The sequence below is a fragment of the Rousettus aegyptiacus genome, unplaced genomic scaffold (genome assembly GCF_014176215.1).
Source record: "Rousettus aegyptiacus isolate mRouAeg1 unplaced genomic scaffold, mRouAeg1.p scaffold_m13_p_1, whole genome shotgun sequence".
Classification (NCBI taxonomy): Eukaryota; Metazoa; Chordata; class Mammalia; order Chiroptera; family Pteropodidae; genus Rousettus; species Rousettus aegyptiacus.
This window is the reverse complement of record NW_023416284.1, coordinates 142,012,452-142,027,644: the sequence shown is the minus strand read 5'-3', so window position 1 is coordinate 142,027,644 and position 15,193 is coordinate 142,012,452. Positions and strand designations below refer to the sequence as shown.

Genomic DNA, 15,193 nt, shown 5'->3' with positions numbered 1-15,193 from the left:
AGAAATGGCTGTATTTTATTCCAGAGTAACTTTTTGAAAGTCACTGAGGTTGAGCAAACTATGAAGTCTACTCGCATATCAAATGTATCACCTGCCTTGTTGAAGCAGTTTGGTGGTCAGTAAGCCTTTCAGATAGACCCATCTTAATTACATATAGAGTGATTACTGTACTAAGAAAGGTCAGCAGAAAAGGAATTGCAGTAAAATACTTTATGCGAATTATTTTTTCTACAGCATGGGTTGTTTTTGTAGTTCTTACTTTTTTTTTTTTTTTTAATTCTACAATATTGCTTAGGAAGCACAGAGACCAAGCAGTATATATATAGTATGAACATTTGTTGTCTTAAAATCAGTTTTGTTTTTCTATAGTGTTTTATTGTATAATCTAAATAGTCCAGGGTAAAAAAAAAAACATTTTAGGGAAACAAAAGCTTATGTAGAGTATGTTGTTTAAATAGAATTAAAGCATGTTTTTAAGATTAATGTTTGTACTGTACTTGCCTTCAGAAACCTATATTTCCAGGTGTTCAGTGGATTGATTACACATGGTGTGCATACAGACCTCGATTCTTGCTGTAATAATTACTAGCTATGTGACTTGGAGTAAGTCAAATGACCTTTCTAATCTGACATGAGCTTCATATTTCAGCATAGGCCTGGATCTGGTCACAACTTCTAGTCGGTTTCCCCCTCTCTTCTTTATAGTGAATCATGAGTTTAATCCAAACACTAATCCGTGCATGAGTAATTCAGACCTCAGTATTTGTAAAGAAGTGCGTTCCCCTTGAGTGCAGAGTCGCCTTTTTACTTCTCGTTTCCTTGTTCTCTTGTCTGGTTGTACTTTTGCCGTACTAAAATGTGTACCACCTACTTAAGCTGTTTAATTATTTAGCCTCAGGTTTATTATGTAAGATCTTACATATTGATACAGGTGCGTCTAGCTACATATGTGTGCACATTTTTGAGTGTGTATGTGTGTGAATTACACAACAAATCCATGTACGTACTTCTTTTTGATGAGTCCTCATTCTGTGTCTCTTGGCTTCACTCCTGAAGTTCAATGAAAGACCTTAGGACGTGAGCACAACGTTAACACTAATCATGAATTATTTAATTTACTCTAGCATGTAACTCATTAAAACCTGGTTAGTTCTTTCTCTTACTTAGGTCTCAGCTCAAAACTACTGCAGACTGTTTTTGTTTTCTTTGGCCAGACCCATCAATATGCCACCAACTTTTTCATATTACATATTACATTCCTTATGAAACAGAGAATATAAAACCAATCTCTTAGGACTATGAGACTGAAATAAAATTTACCACATTTTGAGCATGTGGCACATCTTAGTAAATGTTAGGTCTCTAAAACTAGTGACTAAGCTCCTATTATTCCGAGTTCTGATGTGCAAATGGAACAGCCTGGCAGCTGTTCTCAGCAGTGGTATAAGCTTCATGAATGCTAATGATGAGAAGGGAACAGACATTAACTGACAGTAGCAGCTCTTATTTTCTCAGGTACTCTTGATATACAATCACACTTAATATTCCCTGTAATCCCACACAGGAGGGGTATATTAGCTTAGGCTAGATGATGCAGCACTAACAGACAGCCCCTGTGTTCAGCTCACTCTGGGACGCCAAAGGAGCAGCCACTGATTGGGTCACTGTGTCTCATGGCGGAGGGAAGAGAGTGGTGGCAGAATCATGCAATGGCTCTTAGAGCTCCCATTTAGAAATGGCACGAGCCACTTCCACTCATGTTCCCTGGACCAGGGAAGTCACTTGGCCAGAACTGCCCTTAGTGAACGGATCTTTAATCTTCCTGCAGGGGCTACACAGGAAGGGACCTAATGAGGGAGGGAAAACAAGTATTTTTACAATGACACAATCTCTCACAGTGAGTGTTATTTCATTTTACATGAGGAAATTGGACGTACGAGATGCTTATTCACTTGTTTCATCTCCACAGGGGGAAGTGCTGGAATACAAACCTAGGTATCCCGTCTGATTCCAAAGCCCATGCTGTAATGCCATGTTGTCTCTGTGTTTTGAAAAGAAAAGAAAAAAATGAGTATAACATTTGACTAGTGCTTTATAGTTTACAGGTCACTTTCACATCCATTCTTGCATTTGAACCTAATAACTCTGCCAGCGAGGCTTAGCTGGTGCTATTATTCACCCCTTTGCAGATGAGTCCACCTGCACTCAGTGAAAAGGCAGTAGCTTTCCCAAAGTCACTTCCTTCCCCTCTGGGCGACTTCATTGGATAAGCCTGCAACCCCGCAATTCTTCATTGTGACCAAGCAGTGCTGCAAATAGATCTCTATAGACTGGTTAATTTACATTTCAATGAAATTTTGCTTTACTCTTTGTATAAGGGTTCTATGTAGGATCATTTAAAATTCTCCAGTCATTTAGTTTTTGGTTAGCTTTTCCCTCATATGTACTTACAGAATTACGAGCAATGCTACTCACTAAAAATTTGATATATTTTCCTAACTAAACAACTTAAAAAAAAACAATGTACATTAGTCTATCTAGTCATTAACTCAAATATAGAAATAGATTTAAAGATTAAAATGTGCGTGAACGCTTTTCATAATTATTTTTCAAATGAGGATCAGCACATACCCATTGGTTTGGTTGACACATCTTCAAAGTCTTTTAATCTCTGGGCTCCCTTTCTCTGCCCCTCCATGTATGTTTCTGCAGTTTTGTTTTGTTTGTCTTGTAGAACACAGGTTCTTAAACACGAATGTGCATATAAATCAGTTGGCAATCTTATTAAAGATTCTGATGCACACTGGGGTGGGGCCTGAGAGTCCACCTGTTAAATAGATACCCAGGTAATGCTAATGTGGCTGGTCTCTGCACTGCACTTTTAAGTCTGTAGAATTCCCTACATTCTGGATTTTTGTTGATTGCATCTTCCTGGTGGTAATTAAGATGCTTCTTGTATTTCCTGTCTATTGGTAGGTAGCTAGGTAGATCTGGTGAAGGCGCTATTTTAAAGATCTTGACCAGTATGGGATATAATGCCACAAACATATTTTATAATGTTGTACAGAGTATGTTCAGTTGAACAGAAATGCAGTTCAGAAAAAGGTAAAGAGAAACAAAGTGAACTATTTCAATGAAATTTTTGCTGGTCAGAAAAAGGTAAAGAGAAACAAAGTGAACTATTTCAATGAAATTTTTGCTGGTTCTATTTCTAAATGTTGTGCTCTGTTTTTATGTCACATGATTGAAATCCAGAGGAAGATCCCTACTTTTTACAACAAAGATTCTGTATTCCACATCAAATTATTAAAAGATGAAGTAGCAAGATAGCCTGAGAAAACAGTGGTTCCTGTCTGTTTATTCAGTAGCTCATAATCAATTAATTTAACTAATTTTGCTTGCTTCATTTACTTGAGTTTCATGGTTGGAAGTGGTATTGTGTGACAGGAGAACAAAAACGGACAAGATGTTCAGGACGTGTGAGAATGTAAGGCCCTCATATGGATATAAGCTTTCCTCTCTCCGCTCCTGGACCAAGGTGCTTATCAGGGTGCCTTGTCATCTCATTGTTATCTTCTCTTCCTTATAAGGTTTAGCTCCCAACACGTAGTGTGTAAAGACACATGCACGTGCGCGCGCACACACACACAGATTGATTGTACTTTACAGTTCCATCACTGATAAATGGTGCTAAACACAGCCATTGTCATGGCAACCTCATTTTTGTTAATTGGAGTTAAATAACTGGTTGATTGGTTGGTTAATTTTTTAAAATCAACTGAGGCAAAGTAGGCAATACAGTCATCTTTAAAAGATTTTGTTAGTTTAAACATCTATGTTTTCAGAAATTATAATGAAGTTATGATTTTTTAAGACACTATGAAATATTTGGAGAGATTCTTACTGACAAAATATTTTCAAGTATTTTTTGTTATTAATGTCAGGATGGCACTCTGGACAATCTATTAATTTTATATGACCTAGTCGCACAAATATACTGTAAGGCCAGTTAGCTTATATCTGGTTAGTATTCTTGTTGGCAATCGCTAACAATGTATCTGACAATGAGCCTCTTGTAGCTCTCTTATCTACTTATTTACCTGGAAATATACAAAAAAGCCAATCAGCATTCTTAGTTTTGAGGCTGGTTTTGTAAAATAATCTACTCAACTCAATTTGTTTCCTTCTTCCTGTGAACAACTATAGACTTATAAAGAAACTTGACATGAGCTCTACGGCGAGGTGGAGAGGGGATGTGATCAGGCAGCAAGAATAAGGATGTAGAGCCCATGAGCAGTTCTCAGACCCACCAGCATGACTCATGAAAAGCAGTACTCACGCTTTATAGGTCAATAGAGTCCAACTTAGGGAGGTTTAATAACTTGGTCGAGGCCACTCAGCTAGCCTAAACCAAAGAAGTGTTGAATTACTTCCAAGTTCTTGCTTTGCTTTTTCCCTTTCAAACATCCGCATCCACATGTGGGTGTAAACTTGTTTGGGGATGTTGCACCACTGATGTAGCAGCAGACACACGCTGACCACTTCATGCAAGTTCTCATTTAATCAGTGTTCACAACCATCCACTGAGGTAAGTGCTGCCCTCTCCCCTTTTAGGGTTTCAGAATATGGCATTTAATCTCCTCTGGGTCTTTATCCCCCAGCCAGTGGGGCCTGTGCTCTCTGTCCCCAGAATGCCTGCCCTCACTGATGCATTAGTGATCTCTAGCCTCACGCACCATATTCTCATCTGCCAAATGACTTTAAAGGGATTTTATACAGTTACACATTTTAATTTTTTTAATCAAAAAGTTTAAAAATGATCAAGTCCAAACAATGAAAAAAAAAATCTTTCAATGAAAAGAATTGATTCTCCTCCAACCTAATTGCTCTCTAGGAGCAATCACAGTGGAACAATTTTTGTCCAAAAATGCTAAGTAATATGCTGTTATTTATTGCTTTAGCCAATAAACCTATGTCTACTAACCTTCCATCCTCTTAGCTCACTTTTAACTTCTCACGCCCCTTCTGCTCAGTATGGTGACATCACTAGTTTTTATTCTTTCATTGTTTACCTTTGTTATGTTAAATAACATACTGTACCTCCATTTCTTTTTTTCTCTGAAGCATTTTTAAAGGACTTTAGCATCACTACCCTTTCTTAGTCTTTCCCCCTGTCTACCTTCAAACTACTGTGGGTCTCCTTTTTAACTTTTAAACAAATCAAGGTTGATAGCACATACATTTTGTTCTCTCTTCTTTTTTTCCGTTTTTTTTTTTTATTGTGATAACATACACATAAGAAAATTTACCATCTTAACCATTTTTAAATACAGTTCAGTGGTATTAAATACTTTGTCCTCTTTAGTAACTGCAGTTAAGTCTTCCTTGCATTGTCTGGAAGTCGTTTTGCAAAGTTTAAAGCAAATAAACAATGCTGACACTATTATGCTTTATTTATTCAGCACAAATAGTGGGCTGGGACTAACATTTCTTTCTTTCCGGTTTCAATGTCATGATTCCTGTTGTACTCAAGGAGACTGTTCCTAATATCAGATACAAATGGATTCTGCTTTTGTACGCAACATAAAAATCATGCTACAGTTTATTTGACCCTCCTTTTTTCCTCCAACTTTTTTTATTGCCTTGCTTGTTGGAACCATAATATTCACTATATCCCCAGTATCATCCAGCTTCTTATTCATTCCTTTAGATGAAATTCCTTTCATTTCTTTTTAAAATCTCTGAGTAATTGTTTCATATTTGAATCATGCCTTTTCATACTGTTTTTCTGTTTTTTTATGGGTATCTCTAGATACCTTTCTTTTCCCTTATCTTTGCATTTTTTTTTTGTCTTACATCGTCACTCAATCAGTTCATCGATTTTGTGTTCCCTTTCTCTCAGAGACCGTTCTCACGGTCTCCCATCCTCCTTCCTCACCCTAGACTGGTAATTTTCTTGGTCTGTTGCACAGCTATCATCCTAGAGCTGCCTTCCCTGTTCTCCTCAATTTGTCCGCTGTCTCTGCAGCTCTAGAGCTTCATCTCTGGGTCTGGAAGAGGCTACAGGACTCACACTTGTTGCCGTGCAGCTCAGGGCCCTAACCACCCATATGAGGAGTCAGGAATTGGCCTGTGGATGACTTCTCAGGCCAGAGAAAATCCCTTCGTGGGAGCCACTAACTTCTTCCAACCTCCTCATTTGCCCTAATGTGTACATTTCTTTGCTTGAGTCCCTAGCTGCTGATGCTGAGTCCCTGTGAGGGAAATGGAGTACAAAGGCCATACCTACCCTTTAGCTTCAATCCAAACTCAGATTCTTTGATTAAAAAAAATATTATTATGTAAGTAGTCAAAGACAGGAAAAGGGATGATAATCCTTTCTGGCAAAGAAGCCATTAAATCCTTCTCCATCCCCATTCATCAAATATTTTATAATCTAATTAAAATTCTAACCCCCTGTAAGGTTTTAATTTCTTGCTAAAACAGTTGGCCAGATGGTTAAACATAATAAAAATAAGAAAACCTTGAAAGGAATGACGAAAATGTCATCAAAGTTAACAGAGAAGATGGAAAAAAAACCTCTCACATTATATTGGATAATTTTCAAAAGTGCAGTTCCTTTTTAGTAAGTGTTTCTGAGCAAAGAGAAAAGTCACTTGACAAACTTCATATCATGGTACTACATTTATCTAAAGATCAAGCTCGATGTTATTTATTCTCTGGAACATAGTGACCTTCACTCTGGATTTAAGAACAACAGATATGTCTGTTTACATTGATTTGCTAGGAGAGGCTCTTGGGCCCTCATAATGAGAAGCACACTGAACTAGAAATAAGGTCTATAAGAACAGAATTCTGTCAAAGGTAATTTCTCTTACCTAATTTTTTACTGTGCAATACCAGAACTTTGGTTGTCATATGAGCTCTCTCTGGTCTGTGTATAAAAAGACTTCCTTGGTTCTTCGGGACTTTAGGAAGACAGAAAAAGGCCTGGGGGGGAGAGCCGGAGCCCATCCTCCACGGAGGCCCACGGCCAGCTCACATTTTGCAAAGGACCCTCGAGGGTGACCAGTGGGTCTTACTACCAAGGTCCTGTCCCCTTCAACTAGGATCCAGCACTGGCCGCTGCCTGAACAGATCTGCTGAGGAAAAGCTGCTTCCCGGACCCGAATCCTCCTGTGGGTGTGGGGTGTCCACGGTGTCGTCACCCCCCACACTCTGGCGCTAGTGGAGGTGTCCACTGTTGGCTTCGGGGCTCTTTTCTAAGTCTCATTCTTCTACATTTGCTCTAGACCATGTTTTTGAGTTTGCGTTTTTCTTTCTTACCCTACGAGTTGCTGCCTGGTGCTACAGTTCTCTTTCTCACCGGAACACATTGGGAATGTGGGGTACAGCTCACAGCAATTCTGCCCGGCCGGCTGTGCCTTCTCGGTGCGTTGGTGTCCAAGGGAGGGACCTGTAAGTCTTTTGGACAGAAGATATTTTCTTAGCTGGTATAATATGAAACATCTTCCAAGCAGCAGTAACTTTTGACATAACAGTTTAACGATTTCACACCAGATAAGTCTGGATTGCAGTTCGGTCTGAGACTATTTGTTTTACAGACTTTTGTGGTAAACTCTGTTAATTGGCAGCCCAAGCCAATTGGAAGGTGGTTATAGCTAAATAGCAAAATATAATGCTAATTACCTCTTTTTGATTATAAGATATAGTTAACCATTTCTGTCAACTGTAAAGTGATTTTAATAGAAGAAGGATAAAAATCAGTTTTCTGGAAAATTAATGGAAATGGAAATACTTGCTTTTCTGAATTTGAAATAAATGAAAAGTAAAATATACAGAAGTCATGAACCTCATAATAAAGTCCTTGAAGTTTAAAAGTAATTTGAAAAGCACTTAACTAGAGATAAGCTCGATTTCTTTCCCTCTCCTCACACTCTCACATCTAGGTAAGATACTGAGCCTTCTGGGAAAATTTCTGATGATGCATTAGTGCATAAAGTTAATGAAGAACCAGGCAAACTTGTAGAAAGAATTTTTTTTATGTTCAACCTGTGAAATGTATAGTTCCCATGAAGCAGAATATTCCTATTCTGTCTCTGTCTCTTTTTTTCTGCACACTCCAAATTGGGTTTGGATTTATTAGTGGGCAAAATAATGACTTCTAGCAGTGTAGTGATGGCCTCCGAGTCTTTACTGAACCAGCAAGTCTCCTGCTGAGGCTGGAGAACACAGGGTCTAGGGCCAGGTAAGCTCCTTGCTCTTGGAAGCCTGCCTTTCTTCCTGCCTTGACAGAGGCAGCTTTCCAGGTAGCCCTAGGTCAATGTCATACTTGGCCCTCAGTGGTACAGGAGACCCAGACTAACTGAAGTGTGGGCACTCTACGACTGTGATTACTAATGAGGGGTCAGGCAGCCGACTGGTCCTGGGTAACTTCCAGTCGTCACAGGTCAGGTTGAGTTCCTGCTGTCTTCCGATGCATCTGCGGGGGTAGGGGAAGAGCCACAGGCACTGCTGTTGGGGGAACTGGGACCTAGGGGAGTCATGGGTTCTAACCCTGCCACAAAGACTGAAATGAAAGTGAATCTAGTGTTCTCCATGGGAAGAGAAGTTTAGCAGAAAAATGCAGTCTTGCCAGGCTGTTAGGGCTACCTGATTTATCATGTGAGAATATGTTTCAAAGTGGTTCGTTCACTCCCTGGTGAGAAAGGCATTCATCCATAGCAGTTCTTCCACTGTTTGCTTTCACAGGTTGTCCAGGTTGTCTTTGCTTTAGCTTCTGAGTATAAAGTAGAAATGATTGTATGGATGAGGTTACTGTAAAAAAAAGCATGTTGAGTACCTGATAAATAAAATAAGATACAGCCAGAGACTATGTCCATTTTTACTTTCCCAACATTTAACCCAGCCCTTTGCAGTCACTTGGAGATTCTTTTTTTGTTGATTGGATTAAAACTTCATAGCAGGTGATGGCATTGACAAACTTTATGGACAATTACTTGAGGAGACGGAACACTTTGCTGTGAACGCTGTCGAATTAGTTATGTGAAGTGATTTCCCTCAGGATATGACATAGAATATAGTGTTAACAGTTCCTTTTTTATAGAGAGGGCTTACTGTAATCCAAGACCGGCCTGCACTTGTATGCTGGGGCTGCCCCACCGATAGGGTGGGGGCTTGACCCGTCAGAGATTAAATGTGATGGCCATGTGTCTTTCCCACATCCTCAGGATCAGCTTTCTGAAGGCTCCGTGCAGAGTTTCAGAGGAGGGATTTTTTTTCATGTAGTAAGTAATTATTAGGGACCTGGCCATGTATGGGGCACTTCTGAGAGGCTGCAGGAGAGAGGAGGCTGTAGTTACAGCCCTCAATATACTTGTTTTCCAATAAGAGAGAGATGCAAGTACTTGTCACCATGATATGATACAGAAGTATTAGTACTATAGGTTATAGGTTAGAGGAAAATCGAATCTCCTCACAGGAGGAATTAGGAAAGATGACAAATGGAGGAGGTGGGGTTTGAACTCCACTTTGAGGAATGACTAGGAATTTCATGGGTAGGGATAGGGGTGGAGAGACTATTTCAGGTGGAGACAAAAGCAAGAGAAGGAGGGAAAGGGTAGGTTGGATTTGGGAAACTGAGTCTACGAGCGCTTGCACTAGATGGGAAGGAGGCCCAGCCTGGAGACCCCTGAGGTCATCCCAGGACTGCGATGGCTCTTGCCTTACTATCTTTTAATGTTATATAGTAACCACCATAGCTCTTCCTTTCCCAAGCAAATATAGCAGGGACAGAATAAGTTCTTTCACAGAGAAACTGAAAGTTCTTGGAAAGTTTTCACTAGGTCATTTCAAATTGTTTTGGGTTCTCTTTTAATTCTCTTTCAATGGAAAAATGCAGTGATTAGTGAGGTAGTCAGAGGCCAGATAACGTTTTGGCTCCAGTGTGGAGAGCAGCCTCAGGATACTGTAGAATGTCACCCCTGGCTGATAGATGGGCTTAAAAACTAGGGATCAATTAGTCCCACTTCTCCAGTCAAAATAAACTTGATGTGTTTCTGTTATGTGTTATACAATTATGTCTGAATGCTCTACATTATCGATTTGCTTTAACGCTCTTAGACATGCCGTCTTGTTTGTTCTGAGGGTTTTATCTGATTACAAATACTCATCTTAAGTTAATATTTCATGAGACTTGATCATAACTTGAGGCTAGAAGTGATGGAAACCATGGCTATTGTTTAAAAAAAAAAAAAAAAGGTAATAGTGCTATTCTCCGGGCAGTTTAGATTGAGAAACACAAACCCCTATTTGAGCACTAGTTCCATTTCCTTTATTTGCCATCCCTGTGAACAATGATGAATTTTAACGTTTTCTTTTTAAGTGCTTATTTATTTATTTATTTTTAATAAAAAGTTATTGGGAGTGACATCGATTAATAAAGTCGAATAAGTTTCAAGTGTACAATTCAACAGTATGTCGCATATATATTGCATTGTGTATTCACCACCCAAAGTTAGATTTCTTTTCGTCACCAAATATTTGACCCCTTTTACTCCTATCTACCACCATTCCCTGTGGTAACCACGAATCCATAGTCCGTGCCCATGAGTCTCTGTTTGTCGTGTTTGTCACTTTCAATTTTATATCCCGCATGTAAGTGAAATCATATGGCTTTCAACTTTTTCTGCCCCATTGCCCTCCAAAGCTCATATTAATACACTCATTTTATTGACTTACAGCCATTTACAAAGTGTTTATTATACCCCACACACTGATCTAAATGAAAACTTTACAAATATTAGACATTTATTCCTCCTAACAGCCATATGAAGTAGATGGTATTATTATTATTATTATTATTATTATTATTATTATTATTCCTGTTTTACAGAGAGGGAAATCAAGGCACAGAGAAGTGAAGTAACTTGCCCAAGGTCACAGAGATAGTGTTCATTGCCATTTGAGTAGACATGCAAATTGGAGGTCGTGTTTGGTATGTTTGATATCACCTGTCTGAAAAAGGATAAAAAGAACTTGCCTAGGAGGATTCTGCCTTGCTGTGCTCTGTGACAGAATTATGTTCTTGGGCCATTTTAATACAGGTTTATTTTCTTCATTATATGTTAGTAGTTGTCTTTCAAGGAACTCAGTATTTTAATTAACTATCAAGGTTTGAAAGTGGGCAATTTCCATGTATGTTCGACAAACGCATAAGCTATACCAGAGTCCATAATTAGGGTCTTTCTATGTTGGACGATGTGGCTGTCGGCAGTGGCATTTCCCCAGAAATACTGTAGCTCCCAGGAAGTTTTATTTTCCAGTTGGAGTTTATGATTGATGCATCATGCCAGCATCAGGACAGGATGTATCTTAAGTGGTTTTCCTTTCTGTGTCTTTGACAGATGTGTCATCCCCACACCAGCGAGCCTCTGCCAAGATGAAACCAATAGAAGAAGGGGTGGAAGATGATGACGAGGTCTTTGAACCCATGTCTCCAAAAACATTTAAAGTCCGTCAGTTGCCTTGATCACAGAGAAGAGTCCAGTTACCAAGATGAAAATTGTCTTGAAGAGATCCTGAAAAATACCAGCACTTTTTCACTGCTTTTAGATTATTCTACTTTAGAACGTCCAGACTGGTACAGTCTGAGGACCAGAATGTGAGGAAGCTTAAAAAAATAGGAAGGTTATTTTAGCGTTCCTTCTTATTAGCCAGCTTTTAAAGTAGTTGTTTTACTGAGCCTTCTGACTACACCTAGTTCTATTTTGAGGTATTTATTTTCACAGTATTATCTAGATACACTATCATTTTAACTTTAAGAAGTCTTAGCGTTATGTCAATGCAAATGCCTTTTTACTTATTTTTCCAAGTTGTGGTTCATCTTCCTTACAGACAGTTTTTTCTCTACATGGCAATGGCGCTGTCCATTTGATAGTTTTAACAGATAACAATTATTTTGAATTCAAAGTTGAAGTAACATTAAAAAGCAGGGAATCTCAGGCTTTGCTCAGTCTAGTTCTTGGGTGGAAAATTTTAAAGGAAAATGTGATTTGACTGGTGTTCGTTTCTCTCCCGGGCCAGACACATTACTCTACTTGATCGCCTTACTTATTTGGGCGTGGTGTAAATAGCTTGATAATGAAAAAAACTCACCTGACTTTCCTCACATTGCCCTTATATTATGCTATTTATAAACCAGTCTGAAACCTAAACCTGGAACGATAACAGAGGGAAGCAGTTCTGAGCTCAGTGTCGGCCTTCAGCTGAATTCACTTACCTGTAGTTTGGAGACATCTTGTCCCACACATTCTTGTGTGGGAAATACTTTCCTTGCGGTAGGGAAGATAGGAGGGTCAAGCGGCCAAGCAAGTGTCACAGAATGCTGCGACTGACAGAGCAGCTTCATGCTTTGGTCACTATTCTTAAGGTTCAGATTGTTCCCCCAGAGCCATAGATGTCCCTTTAAGATCAGTGTCAGAGCTGTGAATGTGAACACAGCTGTGGGGGGTAGACGGTTCCACAGGCCCTCCAAGGACACCCAACCCAGATCGCTGTGGGAGCCTTGATCCCAGATCTCTCCTTTGTTCTAGAGTCATGTTTTAGGAAACAGTGGTAGACAGCTGGTGGGAAATGAGACATTTGCTTAAATCATCAGTCAATCTGGTCAGTGTGAACTGTGGCACTGAGTTAGGTGAAGCCCATTGATCAGCTGTGCTACATCATACCCACTGATGGTTATTTTGTTTCATCCTCTAGAACCAACCTTGAGTCCATCCCCTGTTACATTAAATAGCTTAGAAAACTTCCAAATGAAAATATTTTCAGGTGTGCTGAGCCAAAAGCAACATCTCTGGCCAAGGTGATATCCATTAGGGAAGGTAAATAAGCTACTCTAAGGTCACCTCAATTTCCTGAATCTTTTTTAAAATTAATTATTTTAGTAATTTCACTTGAGTTAAGTTTACGTGCTAGATAACTCACTGAGAAATTTTCCACAAACTGGGAATCCAGCTTCTAACATCTTTATCATATGTTGGCTTATTAACATTACAGTAGAGAAGCTGATTTCATTTTGCTGCTGGAGCGGTCTTTTCAGTATGCTGCATTAGAAATTTATTTTTGGGAAATGATGCAAAGTTGAATGACTTAGCCTTGGCTTTGAGATTATAAAGATGTAGTAGGTTTAACTATTGCTTTCTGTGTCTGAGAGCCCATGTATAACTATAAGGCAATGTTAATACTGCTTTTCTTTAGCTATTGGAATAAGGTCATGTAGACCATTTAGTTTACACATGCATAAGAATAATTTACAAAATCACTCTGTGTAGTACTTAGATATTACCTCCTTCCCTAAGCAGAAAGTAATTTCATATTCTGCTGAGGCCACATTTTTAATGTTCTGTGGGGGCACAGAACCTTGGGATTTCCCTACCCTGATCCATCTTCAGGTTTGTCTCACTTTGTCGACTTCAGACAGTGGAGAAGGTCATCTCTAATGATCAACCCAGATGTGTTTGAAGGTTATTTTCTGTAGCGCTGGGAATAACCATTTTAAAAAGCACACTACTAAAATTAATGATACAAAGTCATTACTGCTTTTATTAAAATATGAGGGTATGTGTGTGCATGCATATGCATCAGTGTCATTGATAAGAAGATTATAATCTCAAGATTAGGATTCTTAAAAGAGTCACTTAGCCTGAATGGGAAACATGAAACTATTTTTAAATAAGATCTCTAAAGAAGACAATGAGACTCAGAGAAAAAGAGCCACAAGCCATTGAGTAGCCCTCCCACATAGACTCGATAGGAAAGAAGCAGATAAGAAAACAAGAGTTTTAAGTTTAGACTCTCCCCTGGATGATTTTAAATTAATTTATACAACTGAATGAGTATATCTTTGTATAAGGCATAAATAAACAGACAAAAAAAAAAACATGTTTGCTGACAAAGTCACCAATTAAATGTTTTTTGGCATTCATTTAACTATGTGATCAAGGTTCAGAAAATGGTCTGCAAAAATTATTCTATAAATAACCCAAAATCTATGTTTAAATGTCACATCAAGTCTGTGGTATGAATCTGGAGTGGAACATTTATACCAATATATGTATCATATGAAATATTTTGAAAGCCCTCATAAATATTTATATTTATAGAATAATAGCACAGACACTAGATAGATCCTCAATGATGTTTATATGTATATCTTAAATTGGTAATAATGGGTGCTATATAATTATTTTATAGTTATTATCCTTTGCTTTCTGGGATCTTTTCTGTATCTCCCCATGGCTCGATCACTTTAATCATTGGACACCTTCGTGCTTTGCCGCCAGCAGTGTGAGCACTGGGAGACGTCACCTTCTTCCTGTCTGCTTCTCCTTCCACGTGTCTGAAACATGTCCAGTTTTGCAACTCGCAGCTGCTGATTCCGGCCTTTGAGGCCCTACCACGGCTTCCAAACAGAGTCACTTGGATTCTGGAAAAACCTTTGGGGAAAGTTAGTGTAACCTGCACACTGCCTTGTCCCTGGTGCCCCTAGGTAATGACTCTGCCCTCCATTGAAGATTTTCATGCTAGCGTGTGGTGGCACCTGGCTGAGCACTGGGGCGTGCAGGTCAGTCCCGACCTTTGGGGCCCGGTGCTCTCCTCCTTGCAGACCCTTGGGAATGGCTCCAAGCAGTCACTGTAATTTCTTTTTCATCCATTTCCATTTCCTTGGTTCTTTCTAAAGCTGCTCTATGGAAACCTCTAACCTTGCCATGCCTCAGTTTCCCCTTCCCTGTTTCCATCCCTGGTTCCCCAATCTTTTTCTAATTATCCCCAACTAAAGTGACTAGAAATTCCCACCTACTCAATCCAAATTCCAGAGGACTTGAAAGGATAGGATACAGTGTAGGGAGCTTGAGTTTGGGGCATCAGTATGGCTTTAGTTCTGTTCATGCGATACGTTTTCTCACAGGTTGCCATGCTTTGATTGTCACAGAAACTGAAAGTACCTTGTGTAGAACGATATATTGTAAGTGCCATTTAAGAAACCTGCCTTTAAGTACTATTTACTTTTTTTTATGTTATAGCTGAAACCTAGTTTTAAAGTACTTAAGGGTTTTATGAATGCTTTATACAGGCACATTATTTATAGGAAACTTATTCTTTCTGTTTTTAGGTACCATCTGCATAGATAAAA

At 39.1% G+C, this 15,193-nt stretch overlaps 1 protein-coding gene across 2 annotated transcripts in view; it reads left to right on the top strand.

Moving 5' to 3' along the window:
* BVES (blood vessel epicardial substance) overlaps nt 1–13,984 on the top strand; it is a 32,184-nt gene extending 18,200 nt beyond the window's left edge. Inside the window, exon 8 of one of the 2 annotated variants that reach the window (XM_016126184.2) lies at nt 11,406–13,984. In XM_016126184.2, the coding sequence (XP_015981670.2) occupies nt 11,406–11,530 (125 nt within the window). In that variant the 3' untranslated portion in view covers nt 11,531–13,984. The remainder of the gene's footprint in view (nt 1–11,405) is intronic. The other variant, XM_016126182.2, reaches the window with a different exon arrangement.
* Nucleotides 13,985–15,193: the final 1,209 nt, after the last annotated feature.